We start from the raw sequence: 21,512 nt of genomic DNA, 5'->3' as shown, positions 1-21,512 counted from the left end.
TAGAAAGCAAGTCAAATAGTTTTCATGGATGTAAGTAGCAATGCAATCTCTTCCATTTAAGTTACTCAGTACTACATAGCTTCACTTTCCCAGTTGTTTTTAACATAAAAAAGAAACCCATGCTTTGCTTGCTTTTACTATTTCCCATCTTAGTCTAAAATTTGAGATTCCATTCTTGTCTAGCCTTTCCCAAGTGCAGCTGTGATAGACCTGTTCTGAGGAAGTAACTTTGTAATGCAACTTTCCTCATTTGCTCTATTTCATCTACTTATTTTGTCATTCTGAAGAGCCATGACTAGTGGTTTCACAAACTTTTCCGTTGACTAAAAGTGTAATTAAGTGGTGATTCTCTAATTTTGACGGCTGTAAGTTCAGTGCTCTGTAAGATGCTGTAAACTATAGTTGTTCTTGCAGGAGATCAAAACTCTGTTGATGGAGGAAAAAAGCAGTGAAGAGCAAAAGCTTTAGGAGGAAGACACTCAAAGGCAGGAGATGCCTTCCTATTTTAGCTCGCTAAAATGCAGTGTCAACTCCACAAGGTATTTGCAGCTTCTTTGCGTTAGCAGGTTAGCAGCCTGCTGCTCGTTCTGCAACGTGTGTTGAGCAATATACCGAGTTGAAAGAAGCAGCAAAAGGGTAGCAGTTCTGTTTGCGCCAGGAATTGTCACAAGTATTTACAATCAAACAAGGCATAACTCCAGTTTCTGCAGACAGTGAGCTTTGTGATGCTAATCTGCCCAATGTCTCTCTTCTGATTTGTTGGCGGCCGTAGTTTCTCACCCTGTCACCTTGTTAATTCTGTATCTTTGGCTTCCGTTTTTCCAGAGTTAGAATGTGAATTTGACCACAGCTGTAGTATTTTCTGAGAATTTTTTGAAATATATCTATAAACAGAGAAAGGAGGCATTTAGTATTGAGCAACTTCCCTGTTCCTAGATGGGCCAGCGTGGGCTGAAGCCAATGTCAGTAGCAAGTTAGAATAAAGACAGTATTTGGGCTGATATGGGGAAGGAATTGCAATAAAGGAGACTAGTGTTTTAGGAAAAAAAAAAAAAAGATTAAAGAGAAGTGAAATAAAAGGCTGAGGAGGAAAATGTTAAAATTGTCTGGAGCAACTAGATTGATATGTAAAATCTTAAAATTATCGTATAAATAGCAGCTGTAAAAAAACATAATAAAAAGAGTCCAGCGAAAACCTTTGCCTGCTTGTGGGTATGAAACTGTGTCCTACCAGTGGTTTGTTGTGCCAGGAGCTGAACCGTCTTGAATTGAAGCAGCGGCATGGCTTATACCAAACTTAAAAAAAAACAAACTACAGAAGTAGGACATACCTCTGTGCATATCTTACAATCATGTAGATCATCAAAAACTGTTCTTCCCTGTATTCCATTTTTCAGCTCCCTTAACATAGGGAGGAGAGAAGTGGGTGAGTGCAGTTTGTGCACTTACTGCTATAGCCACTGGGAAACTTTGTTAAAATCTGAAGTCAGTCATAAGAGTTGTATCTGAAGTGGTTACTTTCTTTTAGATTACTTCTGTGATGTGCCTTTTGAAATGTTAAGGCCTGGAATCTACTTTTGCTGTTTTATCTTATTTTGCAATACCTTAAAATAGGAAACTGAAGAGTTCCACCAAATGTCATTAATCCATTCGCGTTTGTAACTTACAGGGTTTTGATGACATCTAAATATTTAAATACAGAATAATTAGTAAGATAATTGTATAATAATAAGCTATGAAGGAAGTATTGCTTTGTGAAAACTACTTTTTGCTTTGTGAAGGCTGAGGTGATAGGCCTATTATTTGAACAAAGTAAATGAGTTGAATATTAATAACTCTAATTATGGTGTTTGGGACAAAGGAATAATATGAATGAAATTAACTTACGCTGCCTGGAAAGGATCTTAAGATGTTATAAATATTTTTAGTTCTGGCTTGTTTAGTGGTGTTTAAATAAGAATCTGTCGTGCATTGCAATACATATGTGCTTAACTGGGGAGAAAGGCGAGTGGGTGACTACTGTTCAGCCGTGCCTCTGCTGCCTTTGACCAACCACTTGTGGCAGCATGGCGGATGAAGAGAGGGTGTAAATAAGACTTCTAGGAAGTGTTATTGGAGTTGGTATTTAGTCAGAATGCTTCCAGTATTGCCTTTGTTTTAAAGGGCCGCTTGTTCATTGAAATTGTCAAAATAATTAGCTCTGAAAGAGAGAGAACAGCAAGCACAGCGTTCCTGTGGTGTGTGTATGCACCAGGGAAGAAAACCCAAACCCTGAAATACTTCCATACTGAGGGCAGTTTGGGGATTTCTTTGGATTGACAGCATACGAACAAAGAGGCAAAACGGTACAAGATTGCTCAGACAAATAGGAGCTGGGTAGAAGGAAGGCTTCCTTAAAAGTAACTGCCTTATGGAACAATGAACAGTTGAAGTGGTATGAAAACTATCATAAGTACACCTGTGGTGTTCAGGACAAAGCAGCATCATGAAGGAGACTGTATTATGCTGCCTGGAAAGGATTTTAAAAAAGAAATCTGTTGCATATAGTTAGCAATATATGTATTGCACTGAGGAGGAAGAGGAATAGATGAATTTTAGGATCATAAGGTATTATATGGTTTCTTTCAGAATACTAAATATGTCAAATGTGCTCCTAGCCTAACGCTTTATTCTGACTAGTGAATACTGAGAGAAAGAAAGAAAAGAAGTCATCCTCAGTTTAGTCAGAGTCTGCCACTGAGAGGGGTCCTGGGGCAGCGGGAGGTAGCACTGCCCAGGGCATCTGACAGGCCCTGTGCTGCTTGCAAATGCTTTACTTTTTTAGCTCTGTATAATTTCCTTTCGTTCAACTTCCTCTTTTTTTTTTTTTTTTTTTAAGTTCCCATTTCTAAAGGGAAAAGTTGTGGTAAATTTTTTTTTTTGCTTTTTTCCTGTCTGGCAAGGATACCAAATAGCACTAGAGTGGTTCTGCTGGAGCTGTGTCTTTAGCCGGGTCCTGTGCCTGCTCAAATGTATATACCAAAGGGTATTTTTTGCTGTGGGATGGAGTGAGAGATGTCTCTGGGAAACCAATGTGATACCTTCACAAGGAGAAGCCTGTACCTTGTAACCCACTGGGTCCCTTCCAACTTCGGGTGTTCTGTGGTTCTTAAATTTGTTTTCTCAGCTTCGTAGCCTTCCCAGTCACCTTCACAAGACCTGCAGGGTTTCTTGTGCCTGCTGTTGTGCCTGCTTCCTTGATAGCATAGGTCTTGCCCAGTGCCGGGTATGTAAATGTCTGTATTAACAGCAGCTCAGCCTGCCTTGCCTCCGCACCTTGTCTGTATCTCTGCCTTTGTAAAGTGTGTTGCTGCTTCCCTGCTGGCCTGGCAGTCTCATGTAGCTTGTAGGTTGGCATTAGCTTCCCGGTGAGCGGTCTGACCATGAAGTTTAATGTTTCTTTTATATCGCTGTTCTCCTTTCAGACCCAAACTAAGAGTTGGTCTGAACATCTAGATTTAGTGCATGTGAATAGAAACACCCATTTCTTCCTCCAGCAGGCACATGTGGGCCTGAACTTTGACTTCTGCTCACTGCCTCTTAGGGTGTGGTGGTTTTATGTCTGTCACAGAGGATTTCACACTGTGCTATGATCACATAACCTATTGCTTCTGACCTCTTCAGGCCTTGTTTCAGTTTGGTAGAGGTAGATCCTATTCTTGTATAATTATTATATTTTTTTGTACAAAAGCATTTTGTTTGTTTTTGTGTTTTTTTTTTGGGGGGGGGGCAGGAGTGGGTAATTTAGGAACTGGGAAGCAGAAGTTTCTTTATCTTGCAGACTCTTTATTGCCAATTTTGAGTGCCTTAATATCTATTGACTGCTGTGCTGTTCCGTTCCTCAGTAATTGTCTGAGAAACAGCTCTTGAGCTTCACCCTCTCACCTTACTGGCTAAACCTGAGGACTAGGGCTATATTTATGTCCTGTGTACTCTTACTGCTGCTTCTGCCATGGCCTAGGTGGCCATAGGGATGCTTTAGAAGGATTTCCTCCTTTGCAGTTGACCCCAAAACCAAGAAGTTTGGGCTGCCGCCTTCTTGGTGGCGCCTGAGGCTTTCCCCTGCCGAGAGGACACTGACACCTAGTGGATGGGCTCCACAGGCACCGTGCGAGCCAACTGCTGCTTAAGCCCATCTTTCTTGGGTACTCTTGCCTAAAATGTGCTTTTGTTTAGGTTCTTAGGGTTTTTTGGTAAGGAAAAATAAAATACAGAAAAAAAATAGCAGTTTTTGTGTAACTTCTTCTAAGGTTTAAGGGTTACGTTGTCAGACTCGTTGCTGTTGCTTGTTGGGGATATTTCGCTCAGTCAAGTTGCTTGCATATGAGCCTCAGATGTTTGTAATAAACTGATCCGACGTATTGCATTCCTTGGTTGTCCTCCCAGGCCACGGAGAAGATAAGTTACCTGCGCAGCCAGAAGAGGCAGAGGTACCAGTTCCTCACCTCTAGGCTGCCTTCAGGTCTGGGCCTATCCCCGTACCGAAGCGTGAGGCCTGATAACACGTGGTGCTGGTGCTCTGCAGCTTGTCTGAGGCATCTCTTGGTTTAACTGGGAACCAAGCAGCAGGACGAGCTTTAACAGAAATGCATTTTTTTTTCTAAAATGTTCCTAAGCGGAGGACAGCGTTTAGAAGATATTCATCAAAATGTTAATTCTGCGTAAAGATAAAAACAGAAATTTCAGGGGAATTAATAAAATCCAAACCTTTATGCGGTGCTCATTTTCTTTGTTAAACCTAATAGTTTAGTAGTTCGGTGTGGTACCTTCTGTTGATGTGGGCTGAGTGAAATCATTGTGCTTGGGAGCAGGTAATGCTCCTGCTGTGGGTCCCTGTTTGATCTGTGAGGATTTAAGGCATTCTGTACAGTAACATACCTTTTGGGGGTTTGCTGACCATATAGGGACTTTCTAAATGAGCTTAAAAACTAGTTTCAAGCCACTTAAAATCAAAAATGAAACCTCCTGGGCCATCTGTGTTCAATGGGTGGAAGAGTTGTCAGAGAAAGTGTTGGCTGACAGTGCTTAGAATGAGGGTGTTAGACTTAAATGTTTGGTGTCAGGATTTAAAAATGAAAATATCGCTTCCTCGTCAAGAGAAAGCATTGATTTTTATGCTGAAGGATGCTAAGATTATTTATGAATTGCTAGACTGGCATTCATTGGTTACAGTAAAAATATCTTTAAGTAAAACCAGGCACTGACAACCAAAAGTATCTATGTGGAAAAAAAAGTCATGTTTTATATGAAATACCAGGAAAATGAAACTTAAACACTACTAATACTTACGTGCTAAAGGGCATTAGGCAATGCAAGCAATAGATAAGTTAAAATTTGCACATTTCTGTCCTAACAGGAAGACTTCAGTAGTTTAAAGTCGAACCAAATTTATTTATTTTGGACTCTGAAGAAAAATAGCATACTGTCCATCAAAAAAGAAGAATCACAGCCTCAGCTAGTCAGTTATTGAAATTGAGATGGAAGAAGAAAATAGCTTCTGCCTCCTTTTGGCTATTAAAACTTACATTGTCTTGTCTCTAGAAACATTCCAGCATGCTGGATGTACTAGTGAATGTAGCTTGTTTGTCACTAAATATCCTGTCTTATTTCTTTGGGTGACTGCTGTAAACACTTAGGAATTGTCACTTAGTTAATTTAATCGTATACATGTGTCACCTTCATTGTTAGCTTCTGGTATGCCACTTTTTCAGCATTTTTTTTTAAGCTCAGTCTTTCTATTGTCCCAAAAGTCTACTTCCTCTCTTTTTGTAACATTGTCATCTTACTCTTTATTGATGGCTTTCTGGCTTCGTCATCCAAAAGTCCGTTAGTATGATCTGCTTTTAGTGAGAAGTCATGAATGAAAATTCCAAGAAAATGCCCAAGAAGGTATTGTGTTTTTTTTTTCTGTTTTTGAGAAGCCTCACTGGAGAAATCCTTCCACTCAAATGATTTTTCTTTTAATGTTTTTCTTTGTAAAAGCAGACTGAAGAGACTCGGGTCTTGCCTGAGTTCTTGTAAAAATTCACATACTCTTCTTTTGAATTGGCACCGTATCAAATCCTTACTTGAGGCTCAGATTAGAACAGCTTCCTTTCCCAAGAAAGGAAATGGAGTCTTATTGCTTTGTCACTTACTCCATAGATGAGGATTGTAGATAAGAATCTTGAGGTTAGATCTGAAGGTATTCCTGTACATTTCTGAAATACCTGGAAGTAAATCTATCATCCAGAACCTGGGGGTGGTGAATAAAGTTGTTTGTATTTCAAATAGAATACATAAGAACTAATGAGGGTTTGGCTATTGTTTACCAAACAAACAGTCTACTTCTACATCCTGAATTGTAAATACGCAGCTTTTAAAAGTGGCAACAATTGAGGTTTATTTGAAAAAAAAAAAAAAAAAAATCTCAGCGCCTTGATTGACAAGGCACTTGCCTGAACCAGATTCACTTTACTTGATGACTTTAGTACCTTTTAATTTGTTGAAACTTGGCACTGTAGAAGGGCTCTATTTGGCAAATTGTCTGTGTGACAGACGTATCCTGCAGGGTACAAACACTGAGAGGCTACTTGAGAATTCTTGCGGTGATTGAGTGTATACTTGATGTGAAGGAGACATTTCTCTGGTCTTCAGAATAGAAGGATTTCAGAGATAATTATAAATGCAATAAAGGCAACCTACAAAAGGTTTCGAAATTAATTTCAAGTTTGGCTTGCAGCTTTGATGTACAGAAGGCAAGAAATATAAATGTAAGACTTGACTTTAGAAGTGTCAGGGATATAGGTTGTGAGATTTTTTAAGAGGACATATAGAAAATGTTTATTGCTTGACCCTTTAGTTTGATGCAAGCTTTTATACATCTTCAGAATTTAAAATTTCCTCTAGAACATTCGTGGTTTGTAACAGTTAAACTATCAGACTAAAACAGTATTTTCAATTGCTTTTGGTAACTTCACTGTAAGGTTCTAGCCTCTGAGTGTTCCTGATAGAAGGCTGCAGAACAGTCAAGTGTTTCTTTTGCTAGTCACTTCTGGGTTTACATGGGTAAATATAAAACCTGAGAATACCTGTGATTAAGGTTACCACTGGAACTTTAAACATAGATGGCATGCCAAAAATATATTTGAAATCCTTATATTCAAGGAAAAAACTGTAGCCTCTTCCTCTTTTAGAAGCAGCTCGTCAAACAAAATGAGGCGAGTATTTCCTGAATGAGCAGTAGTACTCTAAGCTGGTAGAAGATGCTTCGTATACACTTACATTGCTTTTACAGAAGAGAATTGCATATAATAAGATGTGTGTGTGCAGTTTAAGGGGTTTGTTTTTTTTTTAATTTGGCAAAACAATCTAAATCAGAATTTGTATTATTGAAGCATTTAACTGTGATACTTCCAGCTCTTGAATGTTCAGCCATTAAAACAAAAACTTTAATGGAGAGAAATAGCAAAAATTATTCTAGTGAGTAACTTCTTGTCTATGTTTGTTGTTTCTGTACTAGCCATTGCTGCTTTGGTTTCATCTGGGTAGTTGCTTTATAGCTTTGTGTTGTAAGTATGAGAATTTTGTTGGCCGTTGCATACTCTGTTCTATCTCGTCTTGAAACCAGAATTGGCATCATCTGGTTGAAAGGTGTATTCTTTTGAACTCACAGAGATACAGTAGTTAGCCAAAATTTGAGAGATGCTACAAATATGAGCTAGGATACAAAATTTCTTGCCTATCCATAAATATTGTGATGGTTATTAGCTAAGTCCCTACAATAGAAGTCTTAGTACAAGTTTGTATCTTTAATAAGGCTACTTCCTGGCTCTTAAAATTCTATTGAGCTCCATCGTAAATGACCTCTTTATAACTAGCACATTCCTTGGCTTCCAGACACAGCCTCAAAGAAGGGGTGAAAATAGTTTTAAGCATGTTTTCTCCAGATAGCAAACGTATTTTCTCTTTGATACCTTCTCCCCCCTCCTTTTTTTTTTAATTTTTTCGTATCAACTGCATATTTACATCAACTCAACTGTAATTGTACGTGTTGTTGCACAGATGTACTGATTTGGTGCCTGTCAAAAGCTTTCTTGTTTGTGTTTGTCTGGAAACGTTATTTTTCTTGTTTTTGTTTTGTTTTTGAGGGGGGAGCAATCCTTGAAACCTCGTGGGTGTTCTACTTGCCAATTATAAACTAACAAAACTGTATTAACAGCATCCTCATCTTGCTTGCTGTTCTATGCGTTCTAAATTACTGAGATAGATACTGTATTTCTATGTAAGGGTCCAGCCTGCCTCTGGGGGGAAAAAAAAAAAAGACTTCTGGCAAAAGATGAAACCAGCGCGTTTTTATTGGAATTGCTTGCCTGTCTGACATGAGTGTATTTCACCCTGAGCTCATGTCATCGCGTAGCAATTCAGCTGTATGCTAAAGGCTGTCACCTAACAGAAAGGAATAGCACCTCTGAGTTCCCCAGGTGTTTCAGAAAGGTAATTTCAGTAAGGTAATTAACCCCAAACCAGATGTTGGTTGCAGTGCTTCTTAATAGCACAAACAGCTGTGCTTTTTGCCAGAGCATGTGCGAGGCTCCAGCTTTTCAGCATAAAGTCATTCTCAGTGGAAGGCTCATGGGGCAGTACCTCTGTTTCAGAAAAAACAAATAAAGTACAGCTGATAAAAAGCCTGACTGCTGTTTTGGAAGGCGCATGGCAGGACGTGCGGCTATAGCAGACTTTTTGTGGGGGCGAGCATGGACAGGATGTAATACAGCTCAACAGCATGGTAAAGGCAATAATGCAGCTTGAGACTGAACATCATGAAGCTGGACTAAGTATTTATTAAGTGTTGTTACTTGTATTGCTAGGGGTATAGGTTTAATAAAAGCATTACGGCTGTTCTCATGTGCCTTTATTTATGGCAGCTTTGGTATTGGGGGCCGGCAGGTAGGAAATCCTGGTTTACTTTTGTTGGAGTGAAAGCGCTGTGTTTCCTGTTCCAGTTGTGATGCTTTTCTTTTACCTAATATGAATTGAACTGAAAACAATCACTGAACTCATGGCAATGTGTTCCAAGGCGTGGGAAAAGAGGAAGAGTCTTCGGCCATATGAAGGAAGAGGGAGAAAAACTTTTGAAGTGTTAACTCCTGAAGCAGAACAGATAACTGAGCAAAACCAAAAGCAAGATGTATCATCTGTGGCATCTGATGCCTCCTTCCACATACTGTGATGTCAGTAACCAGGGAATGGTAAAGACTGTCAGGAAGAAAACTTTGATGGTAATTGTGAAATTTCTCAGGGAGAAATAACATGGTTAAGCTAAATATTCTTCAGCGGAAGAGGTTTAGATGATACCTGTTTAGTTCCTAATGCTCCTTGTTTGAGTTGTACATGATCTGTATTGGCTGCACAGCTTCTCTGTTGAATGTCTGTCACAGAGTGCTTTTTGTTCGTTAAGGATGTAGTGTGGGTTAAGGTAGAAGTGCTGAAATGAAGGAGCTGGGGAGTCACTGCCAGTGCTGAGTGGCCCTGCCCCTCTCAAAAAAAAGCCTTGCTTGAGTTCCTTCTGGCTGCCTGATTGAGCTGGAATGAAACCTCTCGCCTTTGGGGCGTTCTCAGTGGAGAAAGCCTCAAGCTGTCATTAGGCACTTTCTTCTACACTTCCGTGACTTGTTCCTGCTAATGCTGTTACTCCGGCGTACGCTTCTGTCACATCATAGCTATCGGGTTTTGACTTTCCCACCAAAGCTGAAATCTGTCATAAGGGAGGTAGGACAAGTCTCTGCTTTGATCTTTATGTCTGGTGAAGGGCACACTCCTTAGGAGTCTTCACTCAACTCAGATGTTATGCTGACAGTGTCAGCATGACGTCTAGGACCATCAAAATTTAAGTTGGACTTGAGAGCTAGCTCTGTCCCGATAGTAGGCTGTAATGTGGTCACCTCTCCTGGATCAATGAAGAAGAGGTGCCTGTGGAATGTTTGCTTGGACTTGTAATCAATTTCTGTCTTTCAAGCAAACAAAAGGCCCCCTCTGGCATCAGAGTGGGAAGTTCATCCCGTCTTTCTCACACTTGCTCTGCGACGTGCTCCTGGCAAGGTTTTTCAGCAGCCCTCTGCTGTGCCGGTGTTGGTGCTGCAGGTTTACTTCTCCTTGCTTTTGCAGACTGAGATGAGGGGATCTGTCAAACTGCTGTCTACATCTTCGCATTTTTGGTAAAACTCTGCTTAATATTAGTGAAACCATTCCTTACTGAGCAGCTCAAATCACTGGGACTACAACAAGATCAAGCAATCTTCCTTCTGGTTTTGGATGTCTGGTAGCAAGACGTTTGTATCTTGATTCGAGGTATTTGTGTACGCCCCGAGCTGACCTGTTGTTGTGTTGTTGCTGAATCCCCCAGAGATTCAGAAGGCGCTGTAACCCTCCATTGAGTGCACGTATAGATGGCATCTTGCGTAACAGCCACAAGAAATAACCTTTCCTGTTGTCCCCCTAGCGTGCCTAAACCCGATTCCGTAGGAAGCCACGGGAGGTGGATGGGTTATTCATCTCTGTACCCTTGTGCAGTGGTACAGGGTTTTCCTGCTGCAGAGGAAATACGCACGTAATGAAACTGGACTGAGTTTGCCAATTCTTTTTGCAAGTTATTTATAGGCATTGTGTGATAAGACCTTACATTCCTGGCTCTGAACTGAATGTGGATTCAACCTAAACGAGACTTATATGCATCTGTCAGTTTCTTGAACAAGTCAGCTAACCTGTTGAAATGCTGGCAGTGAAGTTGTAGAGTACTAATAGAGCTGACATCTACAGCGCTGTGAAGAAAAGGTGTAGAGGTGGGAAAACAATCTTTCGCTTCCTTATTTCAAGATATATGTTGTATTTAGTAGGTTGGCATGCATAATTATTCAGCAAGCTTTAAGAGTTCACATTCGTCATTCGTTCATCCAGAAATGAATGGTATTAGTTCTTTTGGAGACTTGCAGAAAGCTCTATGAAGGACAGCTCAAGCCTTTACTTACTGTCTTAATTTGTAAGTTCAACTGCTTGTAAAAAGTGAATCGGTGAGGAGATCTGGTATAGAAGGCTTACACATGAAGATACCTTAATCTATATGCTACAATTAACCTAGTTTTGTAGTGTATTTCATAGCAGTTTGTTTACTAACAAGCTCGTGGATCTTTTTGGGAGCATGTTTATTGATTCCATTGAAACACTTCATTGACTGGAGTGTGGTTAAACCATTCCCTTAAAAATTATTCACCACAGCTTTCTGTAGGAGCATCTTACCTTTGTAATCCTATAGCAAGGTAAGATGAATCAAAGCTCTGTGTGTTCAAAGAGACTTGAAGGGGAATTCAAGATTAAATGTGAAGTTTCTAACATACTAGTGCTGTCAGCACGTAAAAAATACTGGAACCTAGGACTCCAGGAATAAGAGGAAAGTAGCAAATCCAGTAACTTGGAAATTATGCTCTTAGGCAGGAGAGTTTATTCTCTGCATGTGAGCTTTGTTTCCTTGTTTGTTCAAGTGTTTTGTTTCCTTATGCTGCTGTTATCATCTGAAAAATCATTGTGGTCTGTTGCAAAAATCTGAGGCTTATTTCTGTTAAGAATTACTCCTGAATTCCTTCAGCACTATGAAGAAGCATGTTATGGTGTGCACGAACTTGAAATGCGTTTTCTGGTTTCACATTGAGATGTGTTTCCCAGACTTCAAAGCAAAGCAGTCAGACTATTTCCTAATCAGATGTTTTCAGGTTAATAGAAACCTTCACATTCTTCGTTCATAGCCTGTAACCTTCGCTGCTGGTGTTCTGTCAGCTGTGTCGTCCTGCACATTTTCACTTGGTGTGATGCGTTTATAGCAGTCCTTGCAATAAACTGGTTGTGCTAAGGGATCAGTGTGGTTTAGGAATAGAAAACAGGAGCGTGTGAAGGAATATGCAGCAGAGCTTTCTAAAATATCGTAAAGCATATGTTAATAACTTATTAACTAAAACTTGATTATGCTGTAGTAATTTCATGTTTTGCTTTTTCTGCTTGGTTACTTGCTCATCAACAGGCCACGGACCTCTTCAGTCTTCTCCATCCTTGTGAAACTAGCCCATCACTGACAGTAGGTAGGGTGTTTAGCTATGAGGCTGAACATGTCAAATGTAATCGATAGTACTGCTAATTTAAGCAGGGATTAATATGCAGGTAGTATAGAAATAGTTTCAGAAATAAGAGAGGAAAAGGGAGGCTTTTGAAGCAAACAGCCCAAGTTTTGACGATACGTCTGCATAAAGCTATCCGTAGTTGTTAGTGGTGTGGGAGACATGTCTGGCTCTAATATTTCTGTTAAGCAAAATGTTTTATGGGTTTGTAAAGATGGAAAACATTGGTCTCGCTCTGGCATTACCTAATTCTTGAGAGCACGCTGTTCTTGTGTTGTTTTTTATACCTGTTTCCAGTTTCACTGTGCTACTGAAGAAGGTAGGATGTACACCTTAGCTGGTTCCTCTCAGTACTGGCATTTGGATTCTTTGCATGGACCTGCCAGTGCTGCCTGCTGTGACTAATGCTCTTTATTGAATCTAAATCTCTAACGAAATAACACAATTTCCCCTCTTTCTTGGGAAAATACCAACCTGAGTTAAGATGATGTAGAACACAGTATGCCATCTAATGCTGAAATACTGGTGTTCCCAGTTCCCTAGGTAATTTTGTGGGGGACTTTTACGGAGTTCACACCAGCTTTCACACCAGCTTTCTTAAGCACAGTGGTGTATTGTAGACTAGTCGTTGACCTGCTGTGAAACACAGAAGATGGAGTGCCCAAGAGACCCTAGTTATCAGCCTCACATGTTAATCACTGCAGGAGATTCCCTTGTAGGAGCGCCTAGAGCTCAGGAGCTGGTAGGCGTTGCTAGAAGGGAGTGCTAGGGTAACACACTTCTCTATCTTCACTTTTGTTCTTTCTATCACTTCAGCTTGCAATGTCCTGTCATGGCTTCATTTCAGAGAAATTAGTTAGATCTGGGCTATTCCTGGTAGCCAAAGCCATCCATAAATGTTGAGATACAGTGAAGCTTTTCTTTTATGGACCTGAATCATTTTCCTTTCATTGTTTATGCTTGGTTAGTGTTTGGGAAGGCTTTCGCCTTACAGCACGAGGGCTAGGAATACTCAGAAATAGCTGTTACTTGAAAGCTGACAGGAATATCTGGGGAAAGACTGACATTTACAGTCAGACAAGTATAAGCTGTTTTTCAAATACTCCTAAGGCAGAGTGGTAAAAGGGATACTCTCAAAAATTAAGTTTATCTGTAATTTCATGTGTGTGTTAAGTATTGGTATCATAACTATTTATTCTTTTTTCTGTAAGCAAAGCATTTAAAATACGAATGTAAACCACAGATAGCTGAGAGATGTAGATGAAAGCATGATACCTGAAATTCTATGAAACTCTGCGTTGTTTGTGCTATTTAGCAATATTGGGTAAGCAGTGATGTGCCGTGTGGGCCCTCCAGCTGCGTTTATTAACATCAGCTTGTCCCAGTGCTTCCCGGAGCTCGGAGTGGAAAGAAGGTGGCCCAGCAAAGGAAGCACTGGATGGGCTTGGAGGGACTCCAAACTAAAATACTTCTGAAACACCTTGGTTTTACCAAGTCAGAGTCCCGTTGGAGCGGTGCTGTGTTGGTCTGCCCTCAAGTTGCCTTTGGATCTCTGACATCTCTGTGTTGATAACGTTGATACAGGATGTGAAAGCTGTTGTCTGACCATTGATTACCAGAGGATAGTCATTTTGAAATGTTTATGGTAGTTTGGTTGACATTTCTCCCTACAGGTGTATTTTTCTCACTGTATGGAAGGGCTAGGAATTTTATTCTGCCCTAGGAACGTTTATTTAAATTATTAGGATGAGAGCACAGCTGAACATAGTGCATGTTTTTCTTCTCCTGCTTCTAGTAAGCACAATGAAAGGTTCAATCTATGCTAGAAATAAATGTCTTAAGAAATGGGTGCATTAATGCAACATTTTTTAAAGTGTTTTCCAGTATCTTTTTATGCTTTGACTACTAAGTGAATTTTTATGGAAGGTTTTGTTTTTTTTCCATGTTTAATACATTGAAGTGAATTTTGCAAAGCAAAATATGTTTTTGTGTGATTGGTGTTATCTCACGCCTCCGGTGCCATAGCTGTCCATGGAGGACTTCCGAGGGCTGGTTGGTGCCCGCTGTCACGCAGCGACCGCGTCGTGGGAGCCTTGGAGTGCTCCAGCAGCTGTGGGTAACGCTGGTGTACGCTGCTCCTCCAGGGCAGGCGAAACAGCGGTGTTTGCTCAGCTCTGCCTTTTGTTAACTCAGGTTCTGACGGTTGGAAATGTCAGATAAGTCTTAGGAGATTATTTGAGGGCTTTAAATAAGTGACATTATTTGTCACGCTTCCCTTGCAAAGAAGCCCGGAGAGGAGGCAGAAGAGCTTTTATGTCTTAAATAATGCTCAGGCTTTTAAAGCGAGTTCTTCAAATCTCAATAAGCAGTATAAATATTTTCTTTAATCCACAAACAGCATTTCTCTGGCATTAAGCCGTGCGTCTTGACAGGCTTTCTAAAGGGTAAAATAGACAAAAAGGCTTGACTGGAACTCAGATGAGTTTCCTGAGCTGCCTGGACTATGTTCTCTTTGATATAGTGTGGTTCCACTTGCTTGATGTCAAAAGTCGGTTTGTTTTTTTCAAAAGCACTGTACTAATTTGTCGTAATAAGCTGCTGTGGAGGCTGGAAGCGTGTTTATGAAACTCAGGCTGCTTCCAAGGCTCGCCCTGACATCCCGTGGTGTCTGTCACTGTCCCACAGCTCGCTTCGTAGCACGGTGAAACTAAACTCAGCACTTCTAATGAAATGAGACTGGAAGTTAAGGCCTTGTGAACATAGTTCTTAAAGTATACCGTGAATATTCAGTTCCTTTTTGACCGTTTCAGTCTTAAAAGGCACCCAGGAGAAGATTTGAGGTGCTGCACAGCTGCTGTGTGGATGTGGAAGCATGAGGGCAGGGCCTGCCGCTGCCTGTGGAGGCACTGGGCTCACTTCTGTCCCAGCTCTCTCTGCCTGGGGAGCTGCTGGGGAGCAGCCTGGCGGTTTTACTGATTCAGCCCAAATGTGAGGGCTGCTTTCTGTTGCCCACAGTTGTTTATTATGAATTAGCATGGAAGTGGACTGTGACGGATCTTGCTGGATATCTTGTCATCGGCTTAATGTAGTCTGAACAAAACTCTTTCTTCCTCTGCCCTGTCATTACCCCGCTCTGTTCCTGCTCACATTCGCCTTTTTCTGGTCACTCCAGGCTGTAGCCTGGGAAGCACCAAATCTCTCTTGCATCTTACACCAGCAGCGTGTGTGCTTTGCTTTCTGCAGAAATCTTCTGCTGCATGGAGTGTGAATTCTGCTCCTGTAGTCCGGCACTTTTCCAGGGGTACTTCATTCAAGGCTTGGTTCTCAGGTTTCTTTCCTTAATCTAATCAAATCCTTCCCTTCCAAAACATCCAGTAGCTACTATTCTATGTAGCAGACACTGCTACAAAGCATAAACATGCTTATTCTTTTTTGGTTGCTTTCATGCTTGTCCCTATCTTCTGTTACCCATGTCAGAGAACAGCTGACAAATAAGCATTAAAAGCATGGGTCTTAAAGTATTTTAGGAACAGAGATGTCTGTTAGAATCATACTGTATTTCATTTCTAGTCTTTGCCTTGGAGCTGGCCTGTGCTAATCCTGCTTTCCACTCTGTTTTGCAGACTTACAACAAGTGGGCCATGCAGAGGAGAGGATATGCTGAATTCTAATAGCATCAGTTGCTAGAAAATGGAAGCTGGTATTAGGTACTTTTGGTGTTCTGGGTTTACAGTAGAACTGTGTTGTACCCTTGACACCGGTGGTTTTTTTGTGTGCCTTTAAAATAGGCAAAGCAAAAAAGATCATCTTCCTAGGGTGCTTTTTGTTACCTACTGTTTTTCCTGTATCACTTCCTCAAGTATCTCTTCTCATGCAAAAAAAACTTCTGCTTCTGCTCATGGTTTTCAGAGGCTGTTTTTTCTCTAAACTTTTGTTACTTTTTTCTAAGCACAGTCAGCGCACTTGGCCCAATAAAAATAAGATGAATAATATGAAAAACAAAAACCCACAACCAGGTTGAGATGGGGAACAATATACAAACTCATATTTGTGGCTATGCTTGGGAAGTATCACTGGTTTCTCTTTGTGGGGCTTGGTGGTTTTTGTTCTTGTTTTCTTTTTGTTGGATTGGAGGTTTAGAGCCTATTTCAAACTACTTCAGTCTTGCTGTTGTTAGCTGATATTTCTGAATTATGCGTACTTATTTTGCTATTTCTAGACTCCGGGTTCAGTGTCCAGTCTTAGTAGCACTGCCAGCATTTGTCTTCCTTTGACGCAGGTGAGGGCAGCGTTATGTAGCGTTAGTGTAGCCAGCAGGACCAGGGAGGTGATTGTCTCCCTGTACTCTGCTCTGGTGAGGCCACACCTCGAGTACTGTGCTCGGTTTTGGGCCCCTCAGTGCAAGAAGGACATGGAGGTTCTGGAGCATGTCCAGAGAAGGGCTACGAAACTGGTGAGGGGCCTGGAGCACAAGTCCTGTGTGGAGCAGCTGTTGGCACTGGGGTTGTTTAGTCTGGAGCAGAGGAGGCTCAGGGGGAGGCCTTATTGCGCTCTGCAACTGCCTGAAAGGAAGGTGTGGGGAGCTGGGGGTCGGCCTCTTCTCACAGGTAACTAGTGACAGAACTAGAGGGAATGGCCTCAAGTTGTGCCATGGGAGGTTCAGGTTGGAAATGAGGAGACATTTCTTCTCAGAAGGAGCAGTCAGGCACTGGGACGGGTTGCCCAGGGAGGTGGTGGAGTCACCGCCCCTGGGGGTGTTCAAGGAGAGGTTGGACGTGGTGCTTAGGGACATGGTTTAATGGGTGACATTGGTGGTAGGGGTGGTTGGACTAGATGGTCTTGGAGGTCTCTTCCAACCTTTATGATTCTATGTAGGACCATGTCTCCCACGTGCAGTTCACCACTCAGTGGTATTTTGTCTGTCACACATTACAGGGGAGCTTTCTCCAGCTGCCTGCTGTGTATGGAGGTGTGCTAGCTCTGGCTGGGATGGAGTTAACTTTCCCCGCAGCGGCCCACGTAGCGCTGTGCTGTGCACTGGCAGCTAGAGCAGCCCTGATATCCAGCCCGTGTTGTGTCTGCTGCTGAGCAGTGCTGGCACCACGTCAGGGCTCCTCCAAACCCCAGAGCCGGCAGGCTGGGGGTGGGCAGGAGGTGGGGAAGGAACATCCCCAGGGCAGCTGACCCAAACCAAAGGGATATTCCATACCATGTGGTGCCACGCTCAGCAATAAAAGCTGGGAAAGGGGAAGGAGGGGGAGGCTCTCTTTATGAAGATGTCTGCCCACCCGAACAACTGCTATGCATATTGAGGCCCTGCTTCCTGGGATGTGGCTGAACATCGCTCATTGATAGGAAGTAGAGAGTAATTTTCTTCCCTCTGTGCTTCCATGTGGCCTTTGCTTCCTTTCCTTTTGAGGAGGGGGGAGTGAGAGAGTGGTTGTGGTGGAGTCTGGCTGCCCAGCTGGGTAAAACCACCACAGGAAGATAGGTTGCAGATTTGGTTTTAGTGTTGCAAAGATCAGTGTAGTCTGCATGGAAGCTTCTTGCCTGGGGCTGTTAAGATGTCTTTTCAAAAACTGAATCTTTCTGCTCATTGTGGTAATGTTTTTCAGATAATATATCTAGCACTTGGATCAGCATTTGGTCAGACTTGCTATCCCACCTCCAAATGTTTACTGTTTTTTTTTCTGCGTTGAGTAATGCTGCCAGTTTTTCAAGAGCAGTGCTTTTTAAGAAAAAACCCTGTGTGCTAATTTTGTTGCTCTTTTTAGCATTCAGTGGTTCCATTGGCAATAAAAATCCTCTGGGAATTACCTTGAAAATGTGTACTTCTTGATTTGCTGTAGTTTACATTGCCATTGTTGTTGCTCTGTGAATACTGCTATTATGGATTTAGATGTTTAGTAGTCAACAAAATCCATGCAGAGTTTTGTCCACTTTACTGTTTTCTCTCTACATACAGACAAATTTCATGAAAGCGTTTTTCTCTAAGTAGTAGCAGAAATGTTAAACTTATTTATTTTTTTAATTCTGTTTTTTTCTTTCCTGTAAGAATTATTGGAGAGCTTGAATTACCAACTCAGTTTTACTTCTTTGTTAAATTGAGTATAGTGAGTCTCCCAGGTGTGTTGGTAATTTTAGAAGAATTCAGGAAGAGAAGTGGCTTTCCAGCCAGCTCAAATTTTACTTATGATGTCCTGCCTGTATGCTGTTGTGCATACTGTAATAAACAAGATGCATATTTTTAATTAACAACCAACCTCTCCCAATTGCAGCCCCCACACACACACATGAAAAAAAAAAAGAAAAAAGAAAAGAAAGCCATGAACATTTTGGATCTTCAGGGGTGATCATCAGGCGTCAAAGTTGGTGGGATGGGGAGCATGAGCAACCTCTGTCCATCTACCTGTGCAGGACACCTCTCAATAGAAATACTTTAAAATGACTTCTGTCTTCCTCTTGATCATTTTGTATGTCACCATTATGTCAGTGTGTCAATGAGGTGGCTGTTTTTACAATCAGTTCTAGTTGGAAGAGAGCATTTACTTTATGACGTCTTTCAAGCTCCTTTTTAAATCTGAAGGTCTACGCAATCTAACAGAAGTACTCTTCCTCCTCAGTTGAAGGCTGTAAATGTGTAACTTGAGTGGGATGAAATAAAGCTGTGTTGCTTTTGTTGTTTCCCACATTGCCAGAAGGGATGGGCGGGCTTTTATTATTAGAGGTTATGCCTGTTTCAAATTTCCAGGATTTGAAATAGATAAAGGGGATTTTAAAAAGAAAAACCATACTGCTGTGAACTCAGCAGACCTCCTGTCACTCATCTTAATTGGGAATAGCTTATACCTGAGTGGCAGGAACCCTCTTTTCCTGGATGAGCTTGAAACTCAACAGGAGTTGAGTGTTAGGAATCAATACCTGCTAAAACCTAGGTTCTGCTTCCTGTTCAATTGTGTGTGGGAAGCCATGAGCTTCAAAGCAAAATAACAGCTGTTCTTAAGCCAGCCTGCTTATTGGTGTTCCTATGGATATTGTGAGCGATAACAGATTTTTCTGTTCCTCACAGGTATTCTTAATAATGCAGTCATTACTCCCTAACAAGGCAGCCTATGTTCTAATTGAAGTAGCTGTAGGACCACATTGTAGTGGCTTATCAAAAGTTCCAGGTATCACGAGCTGGTTTCGACTTGATTGTAAACTGCTGATGACCTAAAAGTACCAGATAATTAGTTTTTAAAATATAAGTATATTTATCATATTGAATATTGTAAAAGGATAGACGTTTTCTTAAGTGATCTACTTATTCTTCATAATTGAAGCAGATGCCTAGTGATGTTTCTGTTACCTTCAGACTTGAAAACATAATGTAAATGTCTTATTTCAGAGGTTAAGAAGATTATCCACAAAATACAGAACAGAGAAGATCTACCCAACAGCCACCGGTGAAAAGGAAGAAAATGTTAAAAAGAATAGATACAAGGATATATTGCCATGTAAGTCTGATTTGTGTGTTAATAGGGGATAAAGGAAAGTGTTTGTTACTCTTAAGGTATTTTAAGTTTTACTATTTAGTTATTACTGAAAGGCAAAATTGGAGGTACTTTGAAAGATAACTTAGATAAAGTTTTTGTTTTCAACTGAGAAGGCAAAGTAAGTAAAGGCTAATATATTTTGTTAGGAGATCTATCACCTAAAGAAAATATTAGCTAGGTGCCAAGACGCATAGAGCTGATGCTTTCATTTTAACTTGGAATAGTCTAGAACTTTGCTATGCGCTTAGCTGTATTTTTTTTCTTCAGAGCATGTTGTTAATGGTAGAAAATATACACGTGTCAGCATAAGATCTAGATGAAATTTTTAAGAAGCCTGAAGGAGCCTGGGTTTGTGGTTTGAAGTAAAATAGATCTATCTTTTGCGGGTTCATATCCCGCAAACCATGTCTGAGAGCATTCAGTGCTGGATTATCTTCTGTTTGTATTTTGTTAGAGCCCAAATGAAATTGTTTCATGTACAAACATAAAATGTGAGTCAGAGCAGAATTTAAATTTTAAAACCACCAATGTATGGGTATAACAGATCTTATAATGATAAGATTGCCTGTTGCAGGTTCACTTTGTTTATCACATGAGACCATATATCTCAGTGGCTTTTACTGTGCTTCTTAAAATGGACAACTGACAACAAGATTAAAGGCTAATCTTTTGACAAATGCCATTTTTCATATCCCAGAAGATTAACAACAGATACTTTTTACTCTGCTTAGCTTTCTCAGAAGTGTTTAGAGGCTTACAGGCTATTTGAAGTTGAAAATGGTCTCAAGCATCATTAGCTTTCATTTTCAAGATGTATTCTGGTAATAAACTTCAGAGAACGATTGTGTTTCAGACTGTTGTGTACTTGTTGGTTCTATTTCTCTACTGATGGAATTCTTTTAACATTTATCAGAGCTTGGAGCCACACTTTCAAATTTTGCCCTAGAGCCACAGGCCCTAGACTGTTTAACAAGGTGGGCATGGTGTCCACTGCTGCACTGAGAAGCAGAGACACATGGTATTAAGCTCAAATGCAGAAAAATAGTTGAATGCCACTGGGTTTTTTGTTTTTAATTGTGAGGAAACATCTTTAATTCTGTGAAAGAAAGGGAAAGTTATTACCACGCATTTATCCTCTTTCTTCCATCTTCCGTGCCGGTGTTTGGGTAGATCATTAAAAATACAGGAAAGTATCAGTAGCACCTAGGCTGATTCTGTGGAAGACAGTAGCCACTGTGGCAGTAAATGACCGCAACCGCAGTGGGGGATGAGCTTTGCTTTCATTTATATAAAAATAAAAATGGAGGCATTGGGATCTAAAAGCATGCACAGTGAACAAAACTCAAAGCTGACAACGAGGAAAACTGAAGGTACACCTTCAGTTAAAGCAAGAATATCTTAAAATACTGAAAAGTTCCAGCCATAAAGTGATGGGAGACCAGCTTGACAGAGAAATGAAAGCTAGGAGATGTTTTGGAGGAGGAAGGGGAATGATTTTTTTTGCTTATTTTCTGTAAATCTAGAAGATTACAAATGTAACTTAATCAGAGATTAACACTACTTATCAGAAATTCTTGCTACTATCAGAGAGATCGGTACCTTAATACTAAGTCAGCACAGGCTTCAGAGTAAACGTGTGCATGGTCGTGTTACAATTTATGAAGCCCTTCTAAGCAATAATTCAATCAACCATGGCATTCACTGACTAGCTGAAGACACCAATTTATATCTACATACAAAGACAAAAAATAAATAGCAAGCACTTAATCTTCTTGGAACTTGCAATGGAGTTTTT

At 40.8% G+C, this 21,512-nt stretch overlaps 1 protein-coding gene across 1 annotated transcript in view; it reads left to right on the top strand.

Moving 5' to 3' along the window:
- Positions 1-21,512, top strand: part of PTPN12 (protein tyrosine phosphatase non-receptor type 12) — a 76,572-nt gene that overhangs the window by 14,063 nt on the left and 40,997 nt on the right. Inside the window, exon 2 of the mRNA XM_040544554.1 lies at positions 19,570-19,678. Within this exon, the coding sequence (XP_040400488.1) occupies positions 19,570-19,678 (109 nt within the window). The remainder of the gene's footprint in view (positions 1-19,569; positions 19,679-21,512) is intronic.

This window comes from Cygnus olor, chromosome 1 (genome assembly GCF_009769625.2).
Source record: "Cygnus olor isolate bCygOlo1 chromosome 1, bCygOlo1.pri.v2, whole genome shotgun sequence".
Lineage (NCBI taxonomy): Eukaryota > Metazoa > Chordata > Aves > Anseriformes > Anatidae > Cygnus > Cygnus olor.
This window is presented reverse-complemented; position numbering and strand designations above follow the sequence as displayed.